The following is a 19,342-nucleotide window of genomic DNA, read 5'->3' as shown; positions in this document are numbered from 1 at the left end:
GCCCTCCTCTTTTGTGTTTCTGTTCTTTTTACTAAATCTTCAAATGCTCAGATCAACCATCTTGTTTGAACCACTACAGGTCCTTCTCAAAATATTAGCATATTGTGATAAAGTTCATTATTTTCCATAATGTCATGATGAAAATTTAACATTAATATATTTTAGATTCATTGCACACTAACTGAAATATTTCAGGTCTTAATACGGATGATTGTGGCATACAGCTCATGAAAACCCAAAATTCATATTTTATCCGACCAATAAAAGAAAAGTGTTTTTAATACAAAAAAACGTCAACCTTCAAATAATCATGTACAGTTATGCACTTAATACTTGGTCGGGAATCCTTTTGCAGAAATGACTGCTTCAATGCGGCGTGGCATGGAGGCAATCAGCCTTTGGCACTGCTGAGGTCTTATGGAGGCCCAGGATGCTTCGATAGCGGCCTTTAGCTCATCCAGAGTGTTGGGTCTTGAGTCTCTCAACGTTCTCTTCACAATATCCCACAGATTCTCTATGGGGTTCAGGTCAGGAGAGTTGGCAGGCCAATTGAGCACAGTGATACCATGGTCAGTAAACCATTTACCAGTGGTTTTGGCACTGTGAGCAGGTGCCAGGTCGTGCTGAAAAATGAAATCTTCATCTCCATAAAGCTTTTCAGCAGATGGAAGCATGAAGTGCTCCAAAATCTCCTGATAGCTAGCTGCATTGACCCTGCCCTTGATAAAACACAGTGGACCAACACCAGCAGCTGACACGGCACCCCAGACCATCACTGACTGTGGGTACTTGACACTGGACTTCTGGCATTTTGGCATTTCCCAGTCTTCCTCCAGACTCTGGCACCTTGATTTCCGAATGACATGCAGAATTTGCTTTCATCTGAAAAAAGTACTTTGGACCACTGAGCAACAGTCCAGTGCTGCTTCTCTGTAGCCCAGGTCAGGCGCTTCTGCCGCTGTTTCTGGTTCAAAAGTGGCTTGACCTGGGGAATGCGGCACCTGTATCCCATTTCCTGCACACGCCTGTGCACGGTGGCTCTGGATGTTTCTACTCCAGACTCAGTCCACTGCTTCCGCAGGTCCCCCAAGGTCTGGAATCGGCCCTTCTCCACAATCTTCCCCAGGGTCCGGTCACCTCTTCTCGTTGTGCAGCGTTTTCTGCCACACTTTTTCCTTCCCACAGACTTCCCACTGAGGTGCCTTGATACAGCACTCTGGGAACAGCCTATTCGTTCAGAAATTTCTTTCTGTGTCTTACCCTCTTGCTTGAGGGTGTCAATAGTGGCCTTCTGGACAGCAGTCAGGTCGGCAGTCTTACCCATGATTGGGGTTTTGAGTGATGAACCATGCTGGGAGTTTTAAAGGCCTCAGGAATCTTTTGCAGGTGTTTAGAGTTAACTCGTTGATTCAAATGATTAGGTTCATAGCTCGTTTAGAGACCCTTTTAATGATATGCTAATTTTGTGAGATAGGAATTTTGGGTTTTCATGAGCTGTATGCCACAATCATCTGTATTAAGACAATAAAAGACCTGAAATATTTCAGTTAGTGTGCAATGAATCTAAAATATATGAATGTTAAATTTTCATCATGACATTATGGAAAATAATGAACTTTATCACAATATGCTAATATTTTGAGAAGGACCTGTATAAGGAGCAAGCTGAGAAGTAACAGGTTGTAGCTGGGTGTGTATATACAGGGGTTGGACAATGAAACTAGAAACACCTGTCATTTTAGTGTGGGAGGTTTCATGGCTAAATGTTCGGGTGCTAATCCGGATTGTATCGAAAAAACGACGGCTGCCCAAATAACGGCAGGATTAAATGTGCACCTCAACTCTCCTGTTTCCACCAGAACTGTCCATCGGGAGCTCCACGGGGTCAATATACACGGCCGGGCTGCTATAACCAAACCTTTGGTCGCTCATGCCAATGCCAAACGTTGGTTTCAATGGTGCAAGGAGCGCAAATCTTGGGCTGTGGACAATGTGAAACATGTATTGTTCTCTGATGAGTCCACCTTTACTGTTTTCCCCACATCCGGGAGAGTTACGGTGTAAAGCCCCAAAAAAGCATACTACCCAGACTGTTGCGTGCCCAGAGTGAAGAATGGGGGTGGATCAGTGATGGTTTGGGCTGCCATATCATGGCATTCCCTTCGCCCAATACTTGTGCTAGATGAGCACGTCACTGCCAAGGACTACCAAACCATTCTTGAGGACCATGTGCATCCAATGGTTCAAACATTGTATCCTGAAGGCGGTGCCATGTATCAGGATGACAATGCACCAATACACACAGCAAGACTGGTGAAAGATTGGTTTGATGAACATGAAAGTGAAGTTGAACATCTCCCATGGCCTTCACAGTCACCAGATCTAAATATTATTGAGCCACTTTGGGCTGTTTTGGAGGAGCGAGTCAGGAAACGTTTTCTTCCACCAGTATCACGTAGTGACCTGGCCAATATCCTGCAAGAAGAATGGCTTAAAATCCCTCTGACCACTGTGCAGGACTTGTATATGTCATTCCCAAGACGAATTGATGCTGTATTGGCCGCAAAAGGAGGCCCTACACCATACTAATAAATTATTGTGGTCTAAAACCAGGTGTTTCAGTTTCATTGTCCAACCCCTGTATATATATATATATATATATCTTTTTTTTTTTTCCACTTAAGCTGCTTTTTTTGCACAATTTGTTATGCAGTACGGCTAAAACTATGCTGAGCCCTGTGTGTTAAACTGTTGGAAATGTGGTGTTGGAAAGTATACATTACATTAAAGACAGTCTGTGAATTCTGAGACCAGTTTGATTTGAGTGTTACCATTTAGTATTGACCTCTTCGGCATATTAAACATAATATATAAAACCTCTTATATGTAAAGGTCAAATATCTGGTTCAGATTTTTCTTTTGTTTTTCCGCCAAAGTAATCTCCGGGCTCACATTTTATGAAACGGTTGATTTGCTGCTGTACACAGTATTCCATACCTTCTAATCTAAAGTTACAGAAAAAGCTTACAAATTGCACGATTTAACCTTGCGTTAAGTAGATGGGCAGGTTTTCAAAATTTTTCCATCTAAAATCTACTTTTGTGTGGTAAAGCTTGAACGACACCACAGAACAGCAAGGTCAAATGATTCATTCTTCTTTACGAGAAACGGATTGATTTCATGCTTCAGCAGCACCAAAAAAGCATATCTACATTTGAAATCCACTCCAAGACCAGACAATTTACTCACTAATGCTTTCTGGAGCACTTGTAATGCATATTCTTTGCAATGGCTGACAGAGCTTGTCTGGAATGCTCACCAAGATGGAATTTCAATTGTTCGTTTGAGTAGTCTTTATGAATTTTTTTACAAATTTTTTTTTGCTTTTTAAAAATGATTTGTTTTATTTGGCATTTTAAACACATCTTCTCTCCACACTTTTAGAGATTTTCTGCATGTCTTCATCATAGTAATAGTGCTTGCTTATTTTAACCACGCCTACAGTACCTTTCAAAAGTCTTCATTTTGCTACAAACCTCAAAAAATGTTAATGTCATTTATGTGATAGACCAACAAAAAGTAGGGAATAATTGTGAAGTTGATGCAAATGATGGCATTCAAACACTTTCGTTAAAAATTAAATTTGTATAGTGTGACATGCACTAGTATGAGCAAGACTATGATCCTAAACATATATCTAGAGCTACAATGGTTTATGACAAAGCATTTTTATATTTTAGAATGGACCGTCAAAGTCCCTACCTAAATACATTGTATATGAGTGGCAAACCTGAAAATAGAGTTTTAACAGAATCTGTCTGAGATTGAGTTACTTTGCAAATAATCATGACCAAAGATTTCTGTTTCAAGATGTGCAAAGCTGGTACAGGCGTACATCAAAAAGAGTGTATTAGTGTAAAATGGAGTCTCTACTGGGTATTTACCCAGAAGAGTTGAATATAATTGCCAGACATTTGAATTCTTATTTGTAAAAAAATACAAAAGTCTTTAAAAACCATCAGCATTTTCCTTTGACTCACTACTTTGTGCTGGTCTACCACATAAAATCTTACAAAATGCTTTGAGATTTGTGGTTTTATGATGAACCACAAACAGCCAATGTAAAAAAGTGAATTTTGTGTCACACTGTATTATTCACTGTGCATCAGAAACACACTAATCTTTGTCATGTGGCTCGGTCGTGTTAAAACATCCACATCAAACCCTCGTCAAGTTATTTTTAATAAAGTCAAGTCAGGCTTTGAGGCACAGGCCCAATGGTTCATGCCTGTGATTCATGACGTCGATATCATCGGGCGATATCGGTCACTAAGCTGCCCTCTAACAATATAGGCTGAGACAACCTTTTAAATAGCAATGTTACTCTTTAAGTCTAAATATGTTTCCGTCTTGGTTAAATGAGACAAACGGCTGAGATAATGCAGCAGGGTGTCTCGTTCCCTTTGTGCTTTCTCCCAGTCAGACAGTTTGACATGTGCGTCTTCGTCTGAAAGGATTTATGGGTTGCAATTTAATTGGAAGAATTAGCAGACATTTAGGCTTTAATATCCATCAAATTAATCTGTGTTTCTCGTTTCTCTGTTTTCTCTTCCAGGACATCCAGAATGGCTCCCTGGAATAACCTCTATACCTAGGAGAACTACCCAGAAGTTGATTTCCATTTGAAAAGCTAATCAGAGTATGGAAAATTCCATAATGTAGATATATCTTGGCGTTTTTTCAAATCCTTGGCTTTGGACCATGAAACTTAGAAGATCCCCTTGGAAGATAATCACTTTAGTTTGGATTTAAACCGTCGTTTTTTCTGGACCACTGCAGCAGTGGCTGTTGGAGGCGGCTGCTGCGGCAGTGGCGGGAGGACCTTGCCGCCCTGGAATAAAGGAATACAGTTACAAAGTACCACGCCACCATGAGGATACCCACCACCTCTTGCCTCTGTCCCTTCTTGGTTTGCCTCTGCTTCATCCAGAGGTGCTCTGGGGCAGGCCACCATGTCCCTACCAAAGTGCCCTCCAAGAACCAGACCAAACTGGCCAACGGGGAGACAGAGGTGCACCACAGACCCAAGCGTGGCTGGATCTGGAACCAATTCTTTGTTTTAGAAGAACACATTGGACCAGATGTGCAGTATGTGGGAAAGGTAGGATTTTCACTGAACACTCAGTGTGTAAAAATTGATTATTTCCAACCCATGGAACCTGCTTTTTGAACAGCTTACTTGGCATTTTTCTCGCTCCTCTTGTTTATTGAGAAATGGGTTGCAAACGGAACAAGCTGTTCTGCTGTTTTAGATTATCATGTCAGCATTATGCAAGCTTTTTTATCTTCTGATGTGGAAATTTGGGTGTTATTTGTATGTTTGCGTGTGTGTGTGTGTGTCCGTCTGTCTGTGTTTTTTAAAGATTTAACTTATAAAAATATTACTTAGATATTATCTTTAACTGTTCCTTTCTGAAAATGTCCAAAAAATATTTAATTCTGAGTTCTTAAGAAGCATCTTCTATTTTGTCACTTTGCAAACCCGGTTATACATAGTGCAGTAATTCTGACAGTAAAAATGGCTTTCGTTATCATGCTTATTTTCCACTAAACTGTTAAATTCAGTTTGTCTGTAGGAAGAAAAACCAAGATTCGATTGTTTGCTGAATTAGAACAATATAATTACAGCTGCTTCTCATATAGTGCCTTACAAAAGTATACACACCCCTTCAACTCTTAATTTTTCATGTTACAACCACAAACTCCAGTGCAATGCATTAGAATTTTTTTTGACCAACAAAGTAAAGCATAATTGTGAAGTAGAAGGAAAATGATTCAGGCTTTAGGGGAATGCTTGTGCCTTTTTTTTTTTTACACATAAAAATTTTCAATTTTTTGCCCACTCCTCATTGCAAACTACCTCAATCTTTGTCAGATTAGATCGAGAGCATGTTTGAAGATACATTTTCAAGTCTTGCCTTAGACTCTCAATTGGATCTAGGTCTGGACTTTGACTGGGCCATTTTAACACATATGCTTAAATCTCAAGTATTCCATTGTAACTGGGGCTGAATAGTCATCCTGCTGGATAGCCCTGTATTTAGCTCCATCTATCTTTCCATTAACTAACCAGCCTTTCTGCCTCTGCTGAAGAAAAGCAGCCCATAGCATGCTGCTGCCACCATTTTTCATGGTGGGTGTGGTATGTTCACTGAAATGCATTAAACTAGTTTTTCCCTGTAGTGCTTTTGCGTGTAGGCCAAAAATACAGTTTTGTTTCATCTGACCCAAGCACCTTTACCCAAACATTTGCAGTGTCCCTTACATGGCTTTTGGCAAACTCAAAACAGGACTTTTTACAGCTTTCTTTCATTAATAATTTTTCCTTCTGACACTGTTCAATAAAGGCCAGGTTTTTTGGAATGCACATTTAATAGTTGACCTGCGAGTGGACTTTCATACCTGAGCTGTTTATTTTTGACGCGTCAGTTTAGATGGACAGACATTTCTCCGTAGATCTTCAACTGTACCATACTCTTCACTTTCTTGTGATAACCAGCTTGCTTGTCCCTGTTCAATGAAAACATCCCTATAGCATGGTGGTGCCACCATTACTTTGTGTTAGGTATGATTAGTTAATGATGATGTGCTGTGTTTGTGTACCATCACTTGTAGCATTTTATATGTAAGCCTGAGATTAACCTGCACAGTTGAATAGGACTGCGTGAAATTTAAAATTCATTCAGTGGGGAGATAAAATATTAAGATGACGTCATCAGTTGCAATAAATCCATATTTTACTCTTCCCTCACCTTCTTATCAGTGCTACAAACACATCTTGGCCACCATAACGTGTATCAGGTGTGGGCATCCACTGCTGTGGGAGTCCACCCAACAGGGTAAATGGACTTGGAATACTATTAATGCACAAACTAATATTGCGACCCATTAGGTGATTTTTTAAGTCAATTTATTGCACCTGAATTTGTTTATGGGTTTCACAGAAAAGGGCGTATGCCAGACCTTTTAGATTTTTATTTATAAAACCTTTTGAAAACCATGTATAATGTTTTCACCTTCACAATTAAGCAATTGTATAATTGTTTGCCACACAATGAAATACACTGAAGTTTGTGGTTATAACATAAGAAAATGTGAAAAAGGTCAAGGGATAAGAATACTTTTGCAATACACTATAACTTCAGAGCCATTTTAAGAGTGACTTATATCCTTCTGTGTCCAAAAAATATGAGGTGAAGACCAGTTATTGGCCGTTGGTGGTGGCTTTTCTGTTATAAGCACAATAAGCTACAGGGAACCGGGTAAACCCTCTGCTTGCAGATTGCCTACCCGTTATCGCCTAGAATGTGAAAATGTGGTTCTCCGCTGCAGTGATCATTATTCTAGGCACTCAGGCACAGACTAATCCTCAACTGCACCCAGAGAAAAAAGAATGCTACTCTGGCTAAACATATGTCTGTATTTCAACTATCATTTGAAAGCAAAAAGAGAGAGAGGGAAGAAGGATAAGATGATACGCCTGGACAAGGGTCGGAGAAAAGGACAGCAAACATCATTTGTGCTTCAGATGTGTGCTTATTGAATCAACCTGGGGATTGAATCACATATCGCCTCGTCAGGCTGACAGAGAAATGTTGTTTACTGTTGAAACATGGATAATCCTCCAGTGTTTGATGCAAAAATGAACCATGAAATCTTCCGCGCCAAAAAACAACTGAGCAGGCATTGTGTCTTCAGTAAAAGCAACAACAAGGATGTTTGCAACATATTCAAAGTGCCAGCTTACCGTGGCCCTGACTGCATAAATATGTGATTATTTATACATTAAATTGTTGGGCTGCTTTGAACTTCATTATGTCAGCTTTGCTAGTTGTTTTCTGCTGGTGCTGCAAACTACCTCAAGGGTTCTGTTGTTCCAAGTGTGTGTGTTATGGATGTATGGCTGTGCTCTTGTTATAGGTCCTGCTAATGAAAGCAAAACAAACATAAACATCTAATCCTGGATGATAATAAAGCAATGAGAAGAAATATAAACATTATTGAGGAATCAATATGACATGTGTTGTGCATATATGCATAAACTGTCAAAGGCAAATATGAATAAAGTTAGCAATTTTGATCAAAATTACCAAGCCCTGGCTGAGTTGGGAGAAAGGGGAAACGCCGATAAAGAGGAGTAAGCTCATGTTACTGGATCATCAGTGTTTAAACCACTCATTGAAATAAAGTTTGTCGCAAATTTAAAACACAACAAACTTTGGTGGATCAGGCATAGCGACCTAATTCGCTTGAACAGTTAATCACCAAAAGCAAATCAAAACACAATTAAATAAACAACATCTAAACAAATGTTCTCTGCCCAGACACATCCTCTTCCTGTGAACCGTCCTGATGAACATGAGAGCATGTGTAGTACAGCAGTATGAACAGAGATGTGACGGCCATTCTCAGTCTATCAGCTGAGGCAAGCATTTGCTTGAACACGTCAGGTGTGCTGAGCTTTTATTTTTAATGCCGTCTTCTTTAGACTGTGTAGGGGAAACATTTTCGTTGGCATAATTAGGGATACCGACTCTTCTCTAGGTCAACTTCGGTTGAGATTCTTTTCTGCAGGGCTTAAGAGAACCAGTTTCTGGCAGCTAGTCTTATTTTCAGCTGGGATATGGTCACTGGATACACACACAGAGGACCATTCTTTACTTTGGATCCATGGTTTCTTCGAAGATGCAGTCTTTTATTCAGCCAGCGGGATCAAGACGTTAACACACTTGTCCTTCCCAATGGAGCTTGTGGAGAAATGTGGTCAAAGACAAAGAAATGCTGCTGCACAGAGTTTGCTTGCTCTAGGTCATCACAAGGATTCCTGCTGTAAAATGTCTCCTTCCTGGGAGATGTCACAAAAATGGATTAATACTGTGCATCCTGGATTTCAGATATTTTACCAGTCTTTTCTGTTCTCTGTGTGCAGTTCGGTACCTTTTTTTCCATCCATGGCTGAGCCAAACACATGCACGCTTAAAGAGACGAGGTCTCCAGATGGCAAACACAAGGAAACATTTAATTATGTGGGTTGGGATGGGTGTGCAGTGTCCTAATGTGTCCAGGAGACAGAATGACCCTTAATTAGACGAAAACAGCAGAGAGGGAGAAGGAGGATTAATACACTCTAAATGGCCCTCACTGTAATTTTTTTCATCTTCGTTTCTTTGCTTGATTAAAAACTCTTGACATTAGCAAGCAGCAAATGGAAGGCTCAACTGCAGAGAATCACAAACAGCCTCTTTGCGGATAATTGGGTAATCAAAAGTTGGATGTCTAAGACATAAACTTGATAAGAGGTCAAATCGGCACACACACATTACAGTATATGAATTGGAAGTTGGAAGATTTAGGTACAATGCTCTCCAAAATTATTGGTAAAATTGTTTGAAAAGCCTGAAAATAGATTGATCATCTAGTGCAACTAGATCTCACAAAATTAGAAATAACATGGTTTTTAAAAAAAACGTCCATATCCACAACTTTGCTAGGTTTCTTGCATGCTCTGTGGTCTTTAGCCTCATGGAGTCTAGCTAAATATTATTCTCTAATCTTGCATATTGGAAGCATTGACCCATCCACTTAATGATTTATTAAATACACTGACTCAGTGGCTCTTGTGGACATTGGTCACGGGATGACAAAAATATAACATTTAATTTCATCGGCCTTCATAGTATATAGTAAGAGATGTTGCAATACTACATAAGCTAAACAGGGGGAGGATGTAGATATTGGATAAAATTGTCACAAGCATGGAGCCCTGAAGGACATGTAAATGTTCACCCAGATTATCACGGTCTCCTGGGTAAGATTGGAACCAAAACACAGCACTGAGATCCCATAATACCAACACAGTAGTTTTAGTTCCTTTACTGTTAAGATGTATGTCATTCAAAACTCTTACCATTGCAGTTTCAGTTCTGTGGTGGGATTAAAACCTGACTGAAGAGCAAAAATGAGGAAACTTGTTAATAAACTGCCTTTCCAATGGTCCTTACCAAAAATGCACTTAGATATGGTAATTATTTATTATTGAAGCATTTGGTTAAGTCTTCTTTAAAAAAGGTTTCTTCTCTACAGTTTTTAAGCTTTGTGGAAAATGAATGAGTCAATTGAAGACTTTACACGTTGCAATATTTCAGGTGCAATGCAGCATGTAGATCACATCTAAGGGTGGTTTTGGAGACTTAGAGACCGCAAGATGTTGCTCTTTGCTAGAGTCAACGGTAAATTATTTTTACCTCCCTTATAATCCTCCTCTCTACGTCTGGTGACATGAGAAATTTTGGTCCTCATCCAGCATTGTTTGTGTCAATTCCAGTTCAGTTAAACATTTTTGTTATTGTCCTGGCTGTAGAAATGGCAACGTTTAAGCAAGTAGCTGTTGTTGCCATTTTATAGTTTATCAAAATATTTGCTTTACTTGGATGGCATGCTCTCTTCTCTTTCCCATTTTGAAGAGTGGATAAAACAGACCTGTGTGTCGCATCATATTAAGCCCAAGAAAAAATACTTTGTGGATTTCCAGCTAAAAGTTCAGTGCTTTCACACCAAACCATTGGAATGCATTGTTCCATGCTAGAACCCGGTTTTCTGTTTTTTTGTAATACTACTGCAATAAAAGACAGAGTTATTTTAAGGCTTTCTACAAATTTTTTAAGGGTTCTCGAGTTTTTTAGGTGCACTTTTTGTCAATATTCTTCCACAAACAAAAAATACAACATAAGTTTTTGGAACAAGTGAAGCGGCCAGTCTGTCAAAAACACTTTAATCCCCCTTAGGCTTCTCGTAATCCCTTGTGACACCTTTCTGGGGGGCTGACGCATTTGGGAAATGACAGCTTCGTGCATGAGTGAGACGCAAATGCTCAGTAAAGGACAGAACTTGTCCAGATACCAGACAGTAGACAACCCATTCTCCCAATGGAAGGTGTGAATGTCCTTGTGTCAATCAGCTCAGCATGCCACTTTGAAGAAGTCAGAGAACAGATTGGATGGTAATTTTGGATGATGCAAATACCCAAACCCTGAAAGACGGTGTGCTGCAGTGAAGCGTCTGTTATAAACTAGCTGCAGGATGAGGTAGAGGGTTTGGAGAAAGGGAATTGGCTCTTGGGCAGAAAACATTGAGATATCACTGGATATCTTTCTTCTACTAAACAAGACAGTACGCAATTTGACATATGACAGAATGGGTGCTTCAGCTCGGACTGGGACTTATACTCCTTGTCTGATTTTGTGTTCATTTGCAGAACAAACTCACGGCTTTAAAGAAAGGTGTCTGAATGTTTTATTCACGCATCTGAAAATGGATTGTGCAGTGACAGAATCAGGCAACAGTCGTGTGTGTAGTAAAAGCTCAACAATGGGAAGGAATAGGCAAAGCAACGTTCTCAACATAATAATGCTTTTCTCTTATGACTTGTAATGCATGCAACAAGTCCCTGCAAATTTGACTGTTTTGAAGTGTGACATGAAATAACAAGGAACATTTCACAGCCTGTAGCACAATATTAATCACGATGGGGGGAATGGGAAACACCTATCATACAGAAATATTACGCAGAATTTCTTACTGACTCAAAGACATATGACTCGGAATTAGTTAGTATTGCCTAAAGGTTGCAATGTTAAAGATAACAATACCCAGTGCTGCAATGGCACCTTACATACAGTTTTGCTTCTGTTTTTGCTTATTTGTGACACTCAAATGCTTGAATCATCAAATAGATTTTACCAGGCAAAGGTAATTTGTCTACATGCAAAACACAGTTTTCATTTATTAGGGGAAAAGCTATTCAAACCAACCTGGCCCTAGGTGGGAATGTAATTATCCCTTCTTGTTAAATCATGGATTCATTGTGATTAACCACTTTTTAGAAAAAGTTGCATTCAATTTAGTCCTGACCTAATTACTGTCTGACTTGCAGGATCAAGAATTTACTTAAGTTATTTGCTTAGAATTTACTTAGAATTTGTTTATTCTCAGACTTAAAACAGAAAGGGTAAAAAGAAAAGACAAAACAAGATATAAATACTCTGCAACACAGAAAGTAAACATGCAAACATAATATGTTTAACTTTTGCCTTTGTTTGATTGTGGACTGCTTGATATAGTATACAGTCAATCAATATAAATTTAGGCTGTATCTTTGAATTAGTCTCAAAGTAACCAAATTACAAGCAACCAAAGCTGTTTACCACCCAGTGACCCACAAACTACAGAAAACAGCATGCCAGCTGCCTACATAGGTATACATAATTTCATAAGTGCTTTCCTCTGTCATTTTCATGTATAAAATTAAAAAGAGACGATGGCTCTCTGCTTCGCTGACTAGGCATGAGCTAAAAACTTCTCATGCAAATCTGACAGTTTTATTTTTACAGTATGTGAAACTTCAGCAGCAGTCAGAGACAGAGTCAGAGTTGCTCCTAGGACTCAAAATATCTCATTACCATAAATAGATATATCAACCTCCCTCCCTGCTGCTAGTAAAAACAACAACTCTTTCCATTTCTCCTCACAGATGTCAAAATAGAGGACAAATGTTGGGGCGGATCACGGTGATGTGCATTAACGGCATGTCTTCAGCACGCCCCTCATCACTTCCTCTTGATGTATGGTCATTAGGCAGGCGTTCCGTCATCAGGGCTCGCTGTGACTGTTACAAATCAATCAAAGAGAAGGGGGTGCTCACAGGAGTTGATTGGGAGGGAGTATGGCCAAAAGGTGGTGATAATCAGACAATCAAGCACACCCACATGAGAAAAAAAATAGATTAAGTCCTCTTGAGTTAAGTATGGGAGCTGGGATTTAATCAACAGCAAACCCTCCCCCTTTAAAATATGAGGCCAAGAAACTGATCATCCCATAGGGTGGATGTTCCATCATCTTTTCATTTCTCCTTTCTTCTGCTACCTGCCCCCGAGGTATAATGTTGGAATACAGGCTTCAAACCAAGATTCTCACAGTCAGCTCCTATTTGGTTATTAATTCTATCTTTCGATTCAAGACACAGAAATTTTAAGGAGTTGCTCAGATCCATGGGAAGAATGTAGACCTATCCTGATTAAAAGATTTACAAAATCACAAATAACAAACCTTTAAAAATGGTAGGTATTAGTGATGCTGTATACATATGTATTGAAAAATAGCAATGGTATTGTTTTGAAGAAAGTCAGTAAAACTTTGCTGCAAATTTTATACCAGCCTTTCACACCTACAGGTTACAACTGTGTAGCTGTCCATAAAGAATGTACCTATAAGTTATTTTGTTGTAATATTCTCGTGGTAGTAATGGCTAGTGTTTGCGTAGGAAACTCCAGTGACTGATGCATCACTTTAGCAAATGCGTTCCAACAATATATGCCACTAAATACTGTGATAAACCTTTAAGTCCATCCCTACTCTGCCCTGCACCTTAAAGCATTGGCTATTAGCCAGACCCTTAAGGCAGTTTTATCAACAGTTGAACAAGATAAAAAAGCTGAACAACAACCCATTAAACTGATGCAGTGGAAGCACTGAGTCACAGAATGGAAAATAGACCAGAAGCAAAGCTGACTGGATATAACAGGAAACCTGTAATCAAGATGACAATGGTAGAAACCTGTTAAAGGTTTTCCTTACATCTGGGTGAACTACAAGCACACTTCTGGATGTGGCATGTTTGGATGTTTTGTTGTAGGTACACCATGCTAGTATCGGGTCTGACCTTGTTTTGTTCTCAGACCTGCCTTAGTTCTATGTTGTCTAGATTCAGGAAGGTGTTGAAAATATTCCTCAAATATTTTGCTCAATATTGACATGACTGCACCATGCAATTGTTGCAGCCTTGTTGGCTTCACTTTCATGATGACAATCTCCAATTCCACCATATCCCAAAGGTGCTCTATTGTATTGAGATCTGGTGACTGTGGAGGCTTTTGGAGCACATTGAACCCATTGTCGTGTTCAGGACATTTAGCATTATGCTACTAGAAGGAGACGTCAGAAGATGGGCTTTCTGTGATCGTAAAGGGATGAACATAGTTAGCAACAATACTCTGACAGGCTGTGACATTTAAATAATGCTCTAGTGGTACTAAGGGACCTAAAAGGTGAACCAAGAAAATATCCCCCATATCATTACACAACTAACAGTCTGAACAATTGATACAAGGCAGAATGGATCTATGATTTTATAATAGTAACCATCTTTATTGGTCATTGCACATTACAACAAAATGTCTCCTGCATTTAACCCATCCCTTATAGGGAGCAGTGGGCTGCCATTGTGCAGCGCCCAGGGAGCATTCTGGGGCTAAGGGTCTTGCTCAGGGACCCAGAGAAGCAATCTGTGGGATACGAACCTAGCCCCATGTGTACCCTCTGGAACGCAAACCTCCTGTTCTGACCACTAGGCCACCACTCCCTTATATTGTTCACAACACAATTCTAACCCTACGATCTAAATTCCAACGAGGCAGCATTATTGTTTCTGTCAATGTCCAGCTTTGGTCAGCCTGTGTAGAAAGCCTTAGTTCCTCTTCTCAGTTGATTGCAGTGGTACCTGGGGTGGTCTTTTGCTGCTGTAGCTCATTTGCTTTGAGTTGTGTTTTGTTGTATATTCAGAGATGGTATTAAGCGAACTTTAGTTATGATGGACAACAAGTTAATTGAGCTAATGTTGCCCTTTTGTCATCGTGAACCAGTCTGCCCCTTCTCCTCTAGTCACTGATATCAACAAGGCATTTTGTTTTCACAACTGCTGCTCAGTGGATCTCTTATTTTTCAGAACATTCTCTGTAAACCTGAGAGATGGTTGAGTGTGAAAATCCCCAAGAGATCAGCAGTTTCTGACATAATTAGTCCAGCCCATGTGGCACCAACAAACATATCAGGGTTACAGTAATTTACGTCCCCTTTCTTTTCCATTCTGTTTCTCGGTAAGTTATCTTCATCGCATCTAGATGCCTGAATTAATTTAACTGCTGCCATGAGATTGTACTCAATAAATTGACAATGACTGCATACATGGTATGTATTTATTCTTCACTGCAAATGTAAAAAAAAAAAAAACAACATTGCAAATTTGTTCTTTAAACTAAGAAATTACGGTTGCATTATGCTGCAAACCTTTAAAATACTGATGTAATCAGAATCAGCTTTATTACCAGGTTTGTACATACAAACAAGGAATTTGACTCCAGTACACTTTGCTCTCTGGGTTTTTAAAAATATTTTAAATATATTTATGCATATATCTTTAAGTCCTTAAATATACATATATACAAAGGTGCATTTGCAACTTCAGTATGCAGTTTTTTGGTACTCTATTACATGTTCATCAGAGAAACAGCCTGGGGAAGGAAACTGTCTCTTTGGTGGCTGGTTTTAGTAAACAGTGCTCTGTAGCGACGACCTGAGGGTAATACTAATACTGTGGACTAGACTATAGTATAATTAAGGGACGCTTTATAATGAAGTACTGTTTAACCGTCCAGTCCTACAAAAGAGCTTTTCTTTGCTGAAAGTTTCAAACGTCCACCGAATGCATCTTTAAAATTGCTTGAGATTGTAACCCTTCATAGCTGGGTCATAAAACAAACAGGAAGCCGAGGATCTCTGTAGGTGTAACTGATGTAAAATCGATTAGAAATCAATACAGGTTCAATTAGAAAAAGCGTTGTCAATGTAATATATGTTTTTCATCTCAGATTCTGCCTTCACCAGCATTTTTTTATTTTTCTAATATTGTAGTTCTCCTTTTTTTTTCTTCAGCACAGTTGCTAATAACGAGACATGGACATTCCAACAGTACAGAAAACACCTCTTTAAATTACCACAAAGCAAACAATCCAAGGCAGACACATACATTATGAGGATCTGTAAACTCAATTCAGGCAAGTCATTACAAAGGACATTCACCAGTAATGCATTCTAACAATTCGCATATATTATCAGGATCTGAACAACAGAAAGGACAAGGATGAAAACAGGAGTGGGTAAAAGAGATGACAGTCAGTAAGCATGGCACCTAAACACATTTGTATCTCCCTTGGTATAGCATTTTTCCAGAAGTCTGGTGTGATTCTAAAGACTATGTTATGTGCCATGTGCCCCTTTTTAACAAAATTGATATTTTTCACTTTCCATTAAATTTGAAACTAACTAATGTTCTTGACTTCACCTGAAATGGCTGCTATGTCTCTCTGAATTGTGGCAACTCCTAAAGCTTTTGGCTGATTACTCCAGAGGCAGGTGGCCACTCAGCCTTATATTTGTTCAGCAGACAAATTGGCAGGGATAATATAATTGGCATGGTACTTATGTCTGAACTAAGATTAAATGCTGGAAATGTGCAGCTGGCTCTCTTTGTCCATAAACAAAATTTTATCTGTTATGTTTTATTGTATGTTTACAACAGGGTTGTTGATAGAAGCAGGTTACATCTGCTGCACACTTTTCTCCTCTGAGATTGATGGTAACAAATGATGTTTTTTTGTAATTTGCTGGTAACAAGATGGAGGTGTTGATGGACTGTAGAGGTTCTTTGTAATGGAATCTATTTTAACCTACAGTGAAGAAAAGACTAAAAGATATATATATTACTCTGTTGGCAGAATTCATATCTGTAATTTGACACATGATGCTCCTACCTTTTTAAATATAAGTAATATAAACTGATTTATTTTTTTTTTTTGCATTTCTTGAATATATACAGTTCTGTAAATAACTACTTGCTTACCTTAAAGAATTATTTTATTTTTGCTATACATGTAAATAGGGATGCACTGATTGCAGTTTTCTGGCCGATCACAGATTAGCAATCTTTAAAAAGCCGGACCTGCCAATTCCGATTTTAGATGATGCATATTTTTTTTTTATAACTGAGACTGTCAAGTGTCATAAGGTCACAACACACCTTCAATGTTCCAATCTTATGTTGTCAACAGTTGTGAATCGCGCACATACAGAGGTGGCCTGGTGGGCTGGTCTGTCAGTCAGCCCTCTCTCACAGCAGAGCAAAAGGGAACAGTGGATAGATAGGTGGATACGATTGGTTTCACATCGGCTGATCACCCAAAATTAGGGAAATCGGGGCAGATTGATGGAACAGCAGGCTGATCAATCGGTACACGCCTACATCTAAATGTTTCAGATCAAATGTTATTATCAGAAATGATAACATAAGTACATTTAAAAAAAGCTGTTAAAAAAAAGCAGCTTTCAATTGATGATTTTATTTGAGTAAAACATCTATCAAAACCGACGTGGCATTATGTGAAAAAGTAATTTCCCCTATGTTATATTACGAACTTACCACATTTTTTGTTAAGCTGAGTTGAACCTTACTGTCCACACCCCAGCCTACATATTGCAAGACATGTAGGATTAAGTAAACCATCTAAACTGAAGCTGTCTAACAACATAAAGTAGGCTAAACGATCTCAAAAAGAAAGAGATCTTATCCCTATCTAAAGAAATTTGAGAATAACATAAATCAAAATCAATCCATCTGAAAAGGGTTTCTAAGCTATTTCTAAGTTGCTGGGATTCCACCAAACACAGTGAGAGTAAATTTCAAAAAATGGAGTAAACATGGAACATTGGTTAACTTTCCCAGGAGTGGCCAGTCGGCTAAATTTGCTCCAACAGTGCATCAATGACTCATCCAGGAGAACAGAATAACTCAGACTGTCATACCTCACCTGCCTTAGTTAAGGTCACTGTTCATATTTAAAAAAAATAAGAAAGGGACTGGGCAAAAATGGCATCTATGGGAGAGCATACCACTGTTGAACAAAATAAAAAAGGCCTGTCTAACATTAGCTGAAAACTGTTTTCATCATCCTCAACATTTTTGAGAAAATATTCTGTGGACTGAAGACACAAAAGTGACATTTGAAAGGTATGTGTCCGGTTATAACTGGCAAACTAAAAAAAGCATTTAAGACAAAAAACATCCCTGACAGTTAAATGTGCAGGTAAGGTGCTACTTGAGGCCCTGGACTATCTGCTGTAACTGAATGAACCATGAAATTTGCTCTCTGCCAGAAGATCCTCAGGGTGAATGCTTAGTCATCAGTTTGTAAACATTTGGCACATGCAGCAGAGAAAGGATTTGATGCACATTAGCAAATTAATGCCTGAACAACAATATAATAATAATGTTTTTAAGTCGTCTAGTCAAAGTGAAGATAAATTAAATCATTGTTTGAGAACTGACTCTGTGTTTATTCAGGCTATCTTTTGACTATTTTAAGTCTGACAAAAAAAAAGAAGAAGCTGTAAGGAAAGAAATAGTTTTTATGGCTTTGTATTGTAAACAAAAAATACCTTTTTACATTTTAGAGCCCTGGTTTTTATAATAGAAGTGTTTGCATCTCAAACACAATTCAGTAGTTGATATGGACAGCAGTTACAAGAGTTTGATTTATTGGTATTCAAATGCAATAAAAAAGGAATACCCTGCATCAGCTTGTCGTTGGCATTTTGAAATTAGGGATTTAAAGAAAATATCAGCACCGACAGGCACTGCTGTGGCTCTTGTCTCAAAAAGTTCTTTGAGAGGATTACCCGAGCCCTTCAAAGTCTGAGGATATATACATATTTATGTCTAAATGTGTTACATAAGAATAAATATGCTTTAGTGTTGGTGTTTTTGAGCGAGGGCTCACCCAGCCAGCGTGACATGCATGTTGCTTGTCTCTGTACTTTTCAAAAAATACTAGCCAAAGATTATACCCAAAGTCTGTGTATTTATGGAGAAGTGTATTCCTCTGTAAAAACCCTGTGCATGCAAAAGCAGCTACACCTAAGCAAAAGCTGGCAGGGTGAGCAATTATGGGATTTAAATAACAAAATACTTAAAACAAGTTGCACATTTGATCAGAATCAACCTTTTGCCACGTTTGTGACACAAACAAAGAATTTGACTCCCTTTGCCCGATAAATGGTAATAAATATATTTTAAATGTATATATATATATATATATATACACATATATACACTGGACCATAAATGTAATGCATTTTTATTTTACATTATATTAGGGAAAAGCAGTTAGTTACACAGATGGTTTTTTCTAGACTTGCTGCGGTGATTTTTCATTTTAAAATATATCAGGAGCAGAGGTCATATCCCCTAACAGTGTGAAAGACTGTAAATCAGGGTTATACTATTATTTTTACAACAAAAGACAAAATTATTACAGACTGGATGTTTTAAACCTCCTTAAACATCTTAGTATGGCTAGCATTGCTAAAACAGCAATCTCCTTGTGTATTGTTTCCT

General features: G+C 38.7%; 1 protein-coding gene across 2 annotated transcripts in view; it reads left to right on the top strand.

The window, feature by feature from the left end:
- LOC124857612 (cadherin-18) overlaps positions 1-19,342 on the top strand; it is a 195,493-nt gene that overhangs the window by 45,870 nt on the left and 130,281 nt on the right. The window contains exon 2 of one of the 2 annotated variants that reach the window (XM_047348929.1): positions 4,616-5,161. The exons of the other annotated variant lie outside the window; for it this stretch is intronic. Within the exon in view, the coding sequence (XP_047204885.1) occupies positions 4,931-5,161 (231 nt within the window). The 5' untranslated portion in view covers positions 4,616-4,930. The remainder of the gene's footprint in view (positions 1-4,615; positions 5,162-19,342) is intronic. 2 annotated transcript variants of the gene reach the window in all.

This window comes from Girardinichthys multiradiatus, chromosome 21 (assembly GCF_021462225.1).
Source record: "Girardinichthys multiradiatus isolate DD_20200921_A chromosome 21, DD_fGirMul_XY1, whole genome shotgun sequence".
NCBI lineage: Eukaryota > Metazoa > Chordata > Actinopteri > Cyprinodontiformes > Goodeidae > Girardinichthys > Girardinichthys multiradiatus.
This window is presented reverse-complemented; position numbering and strand designations above follow the sequence as displayed.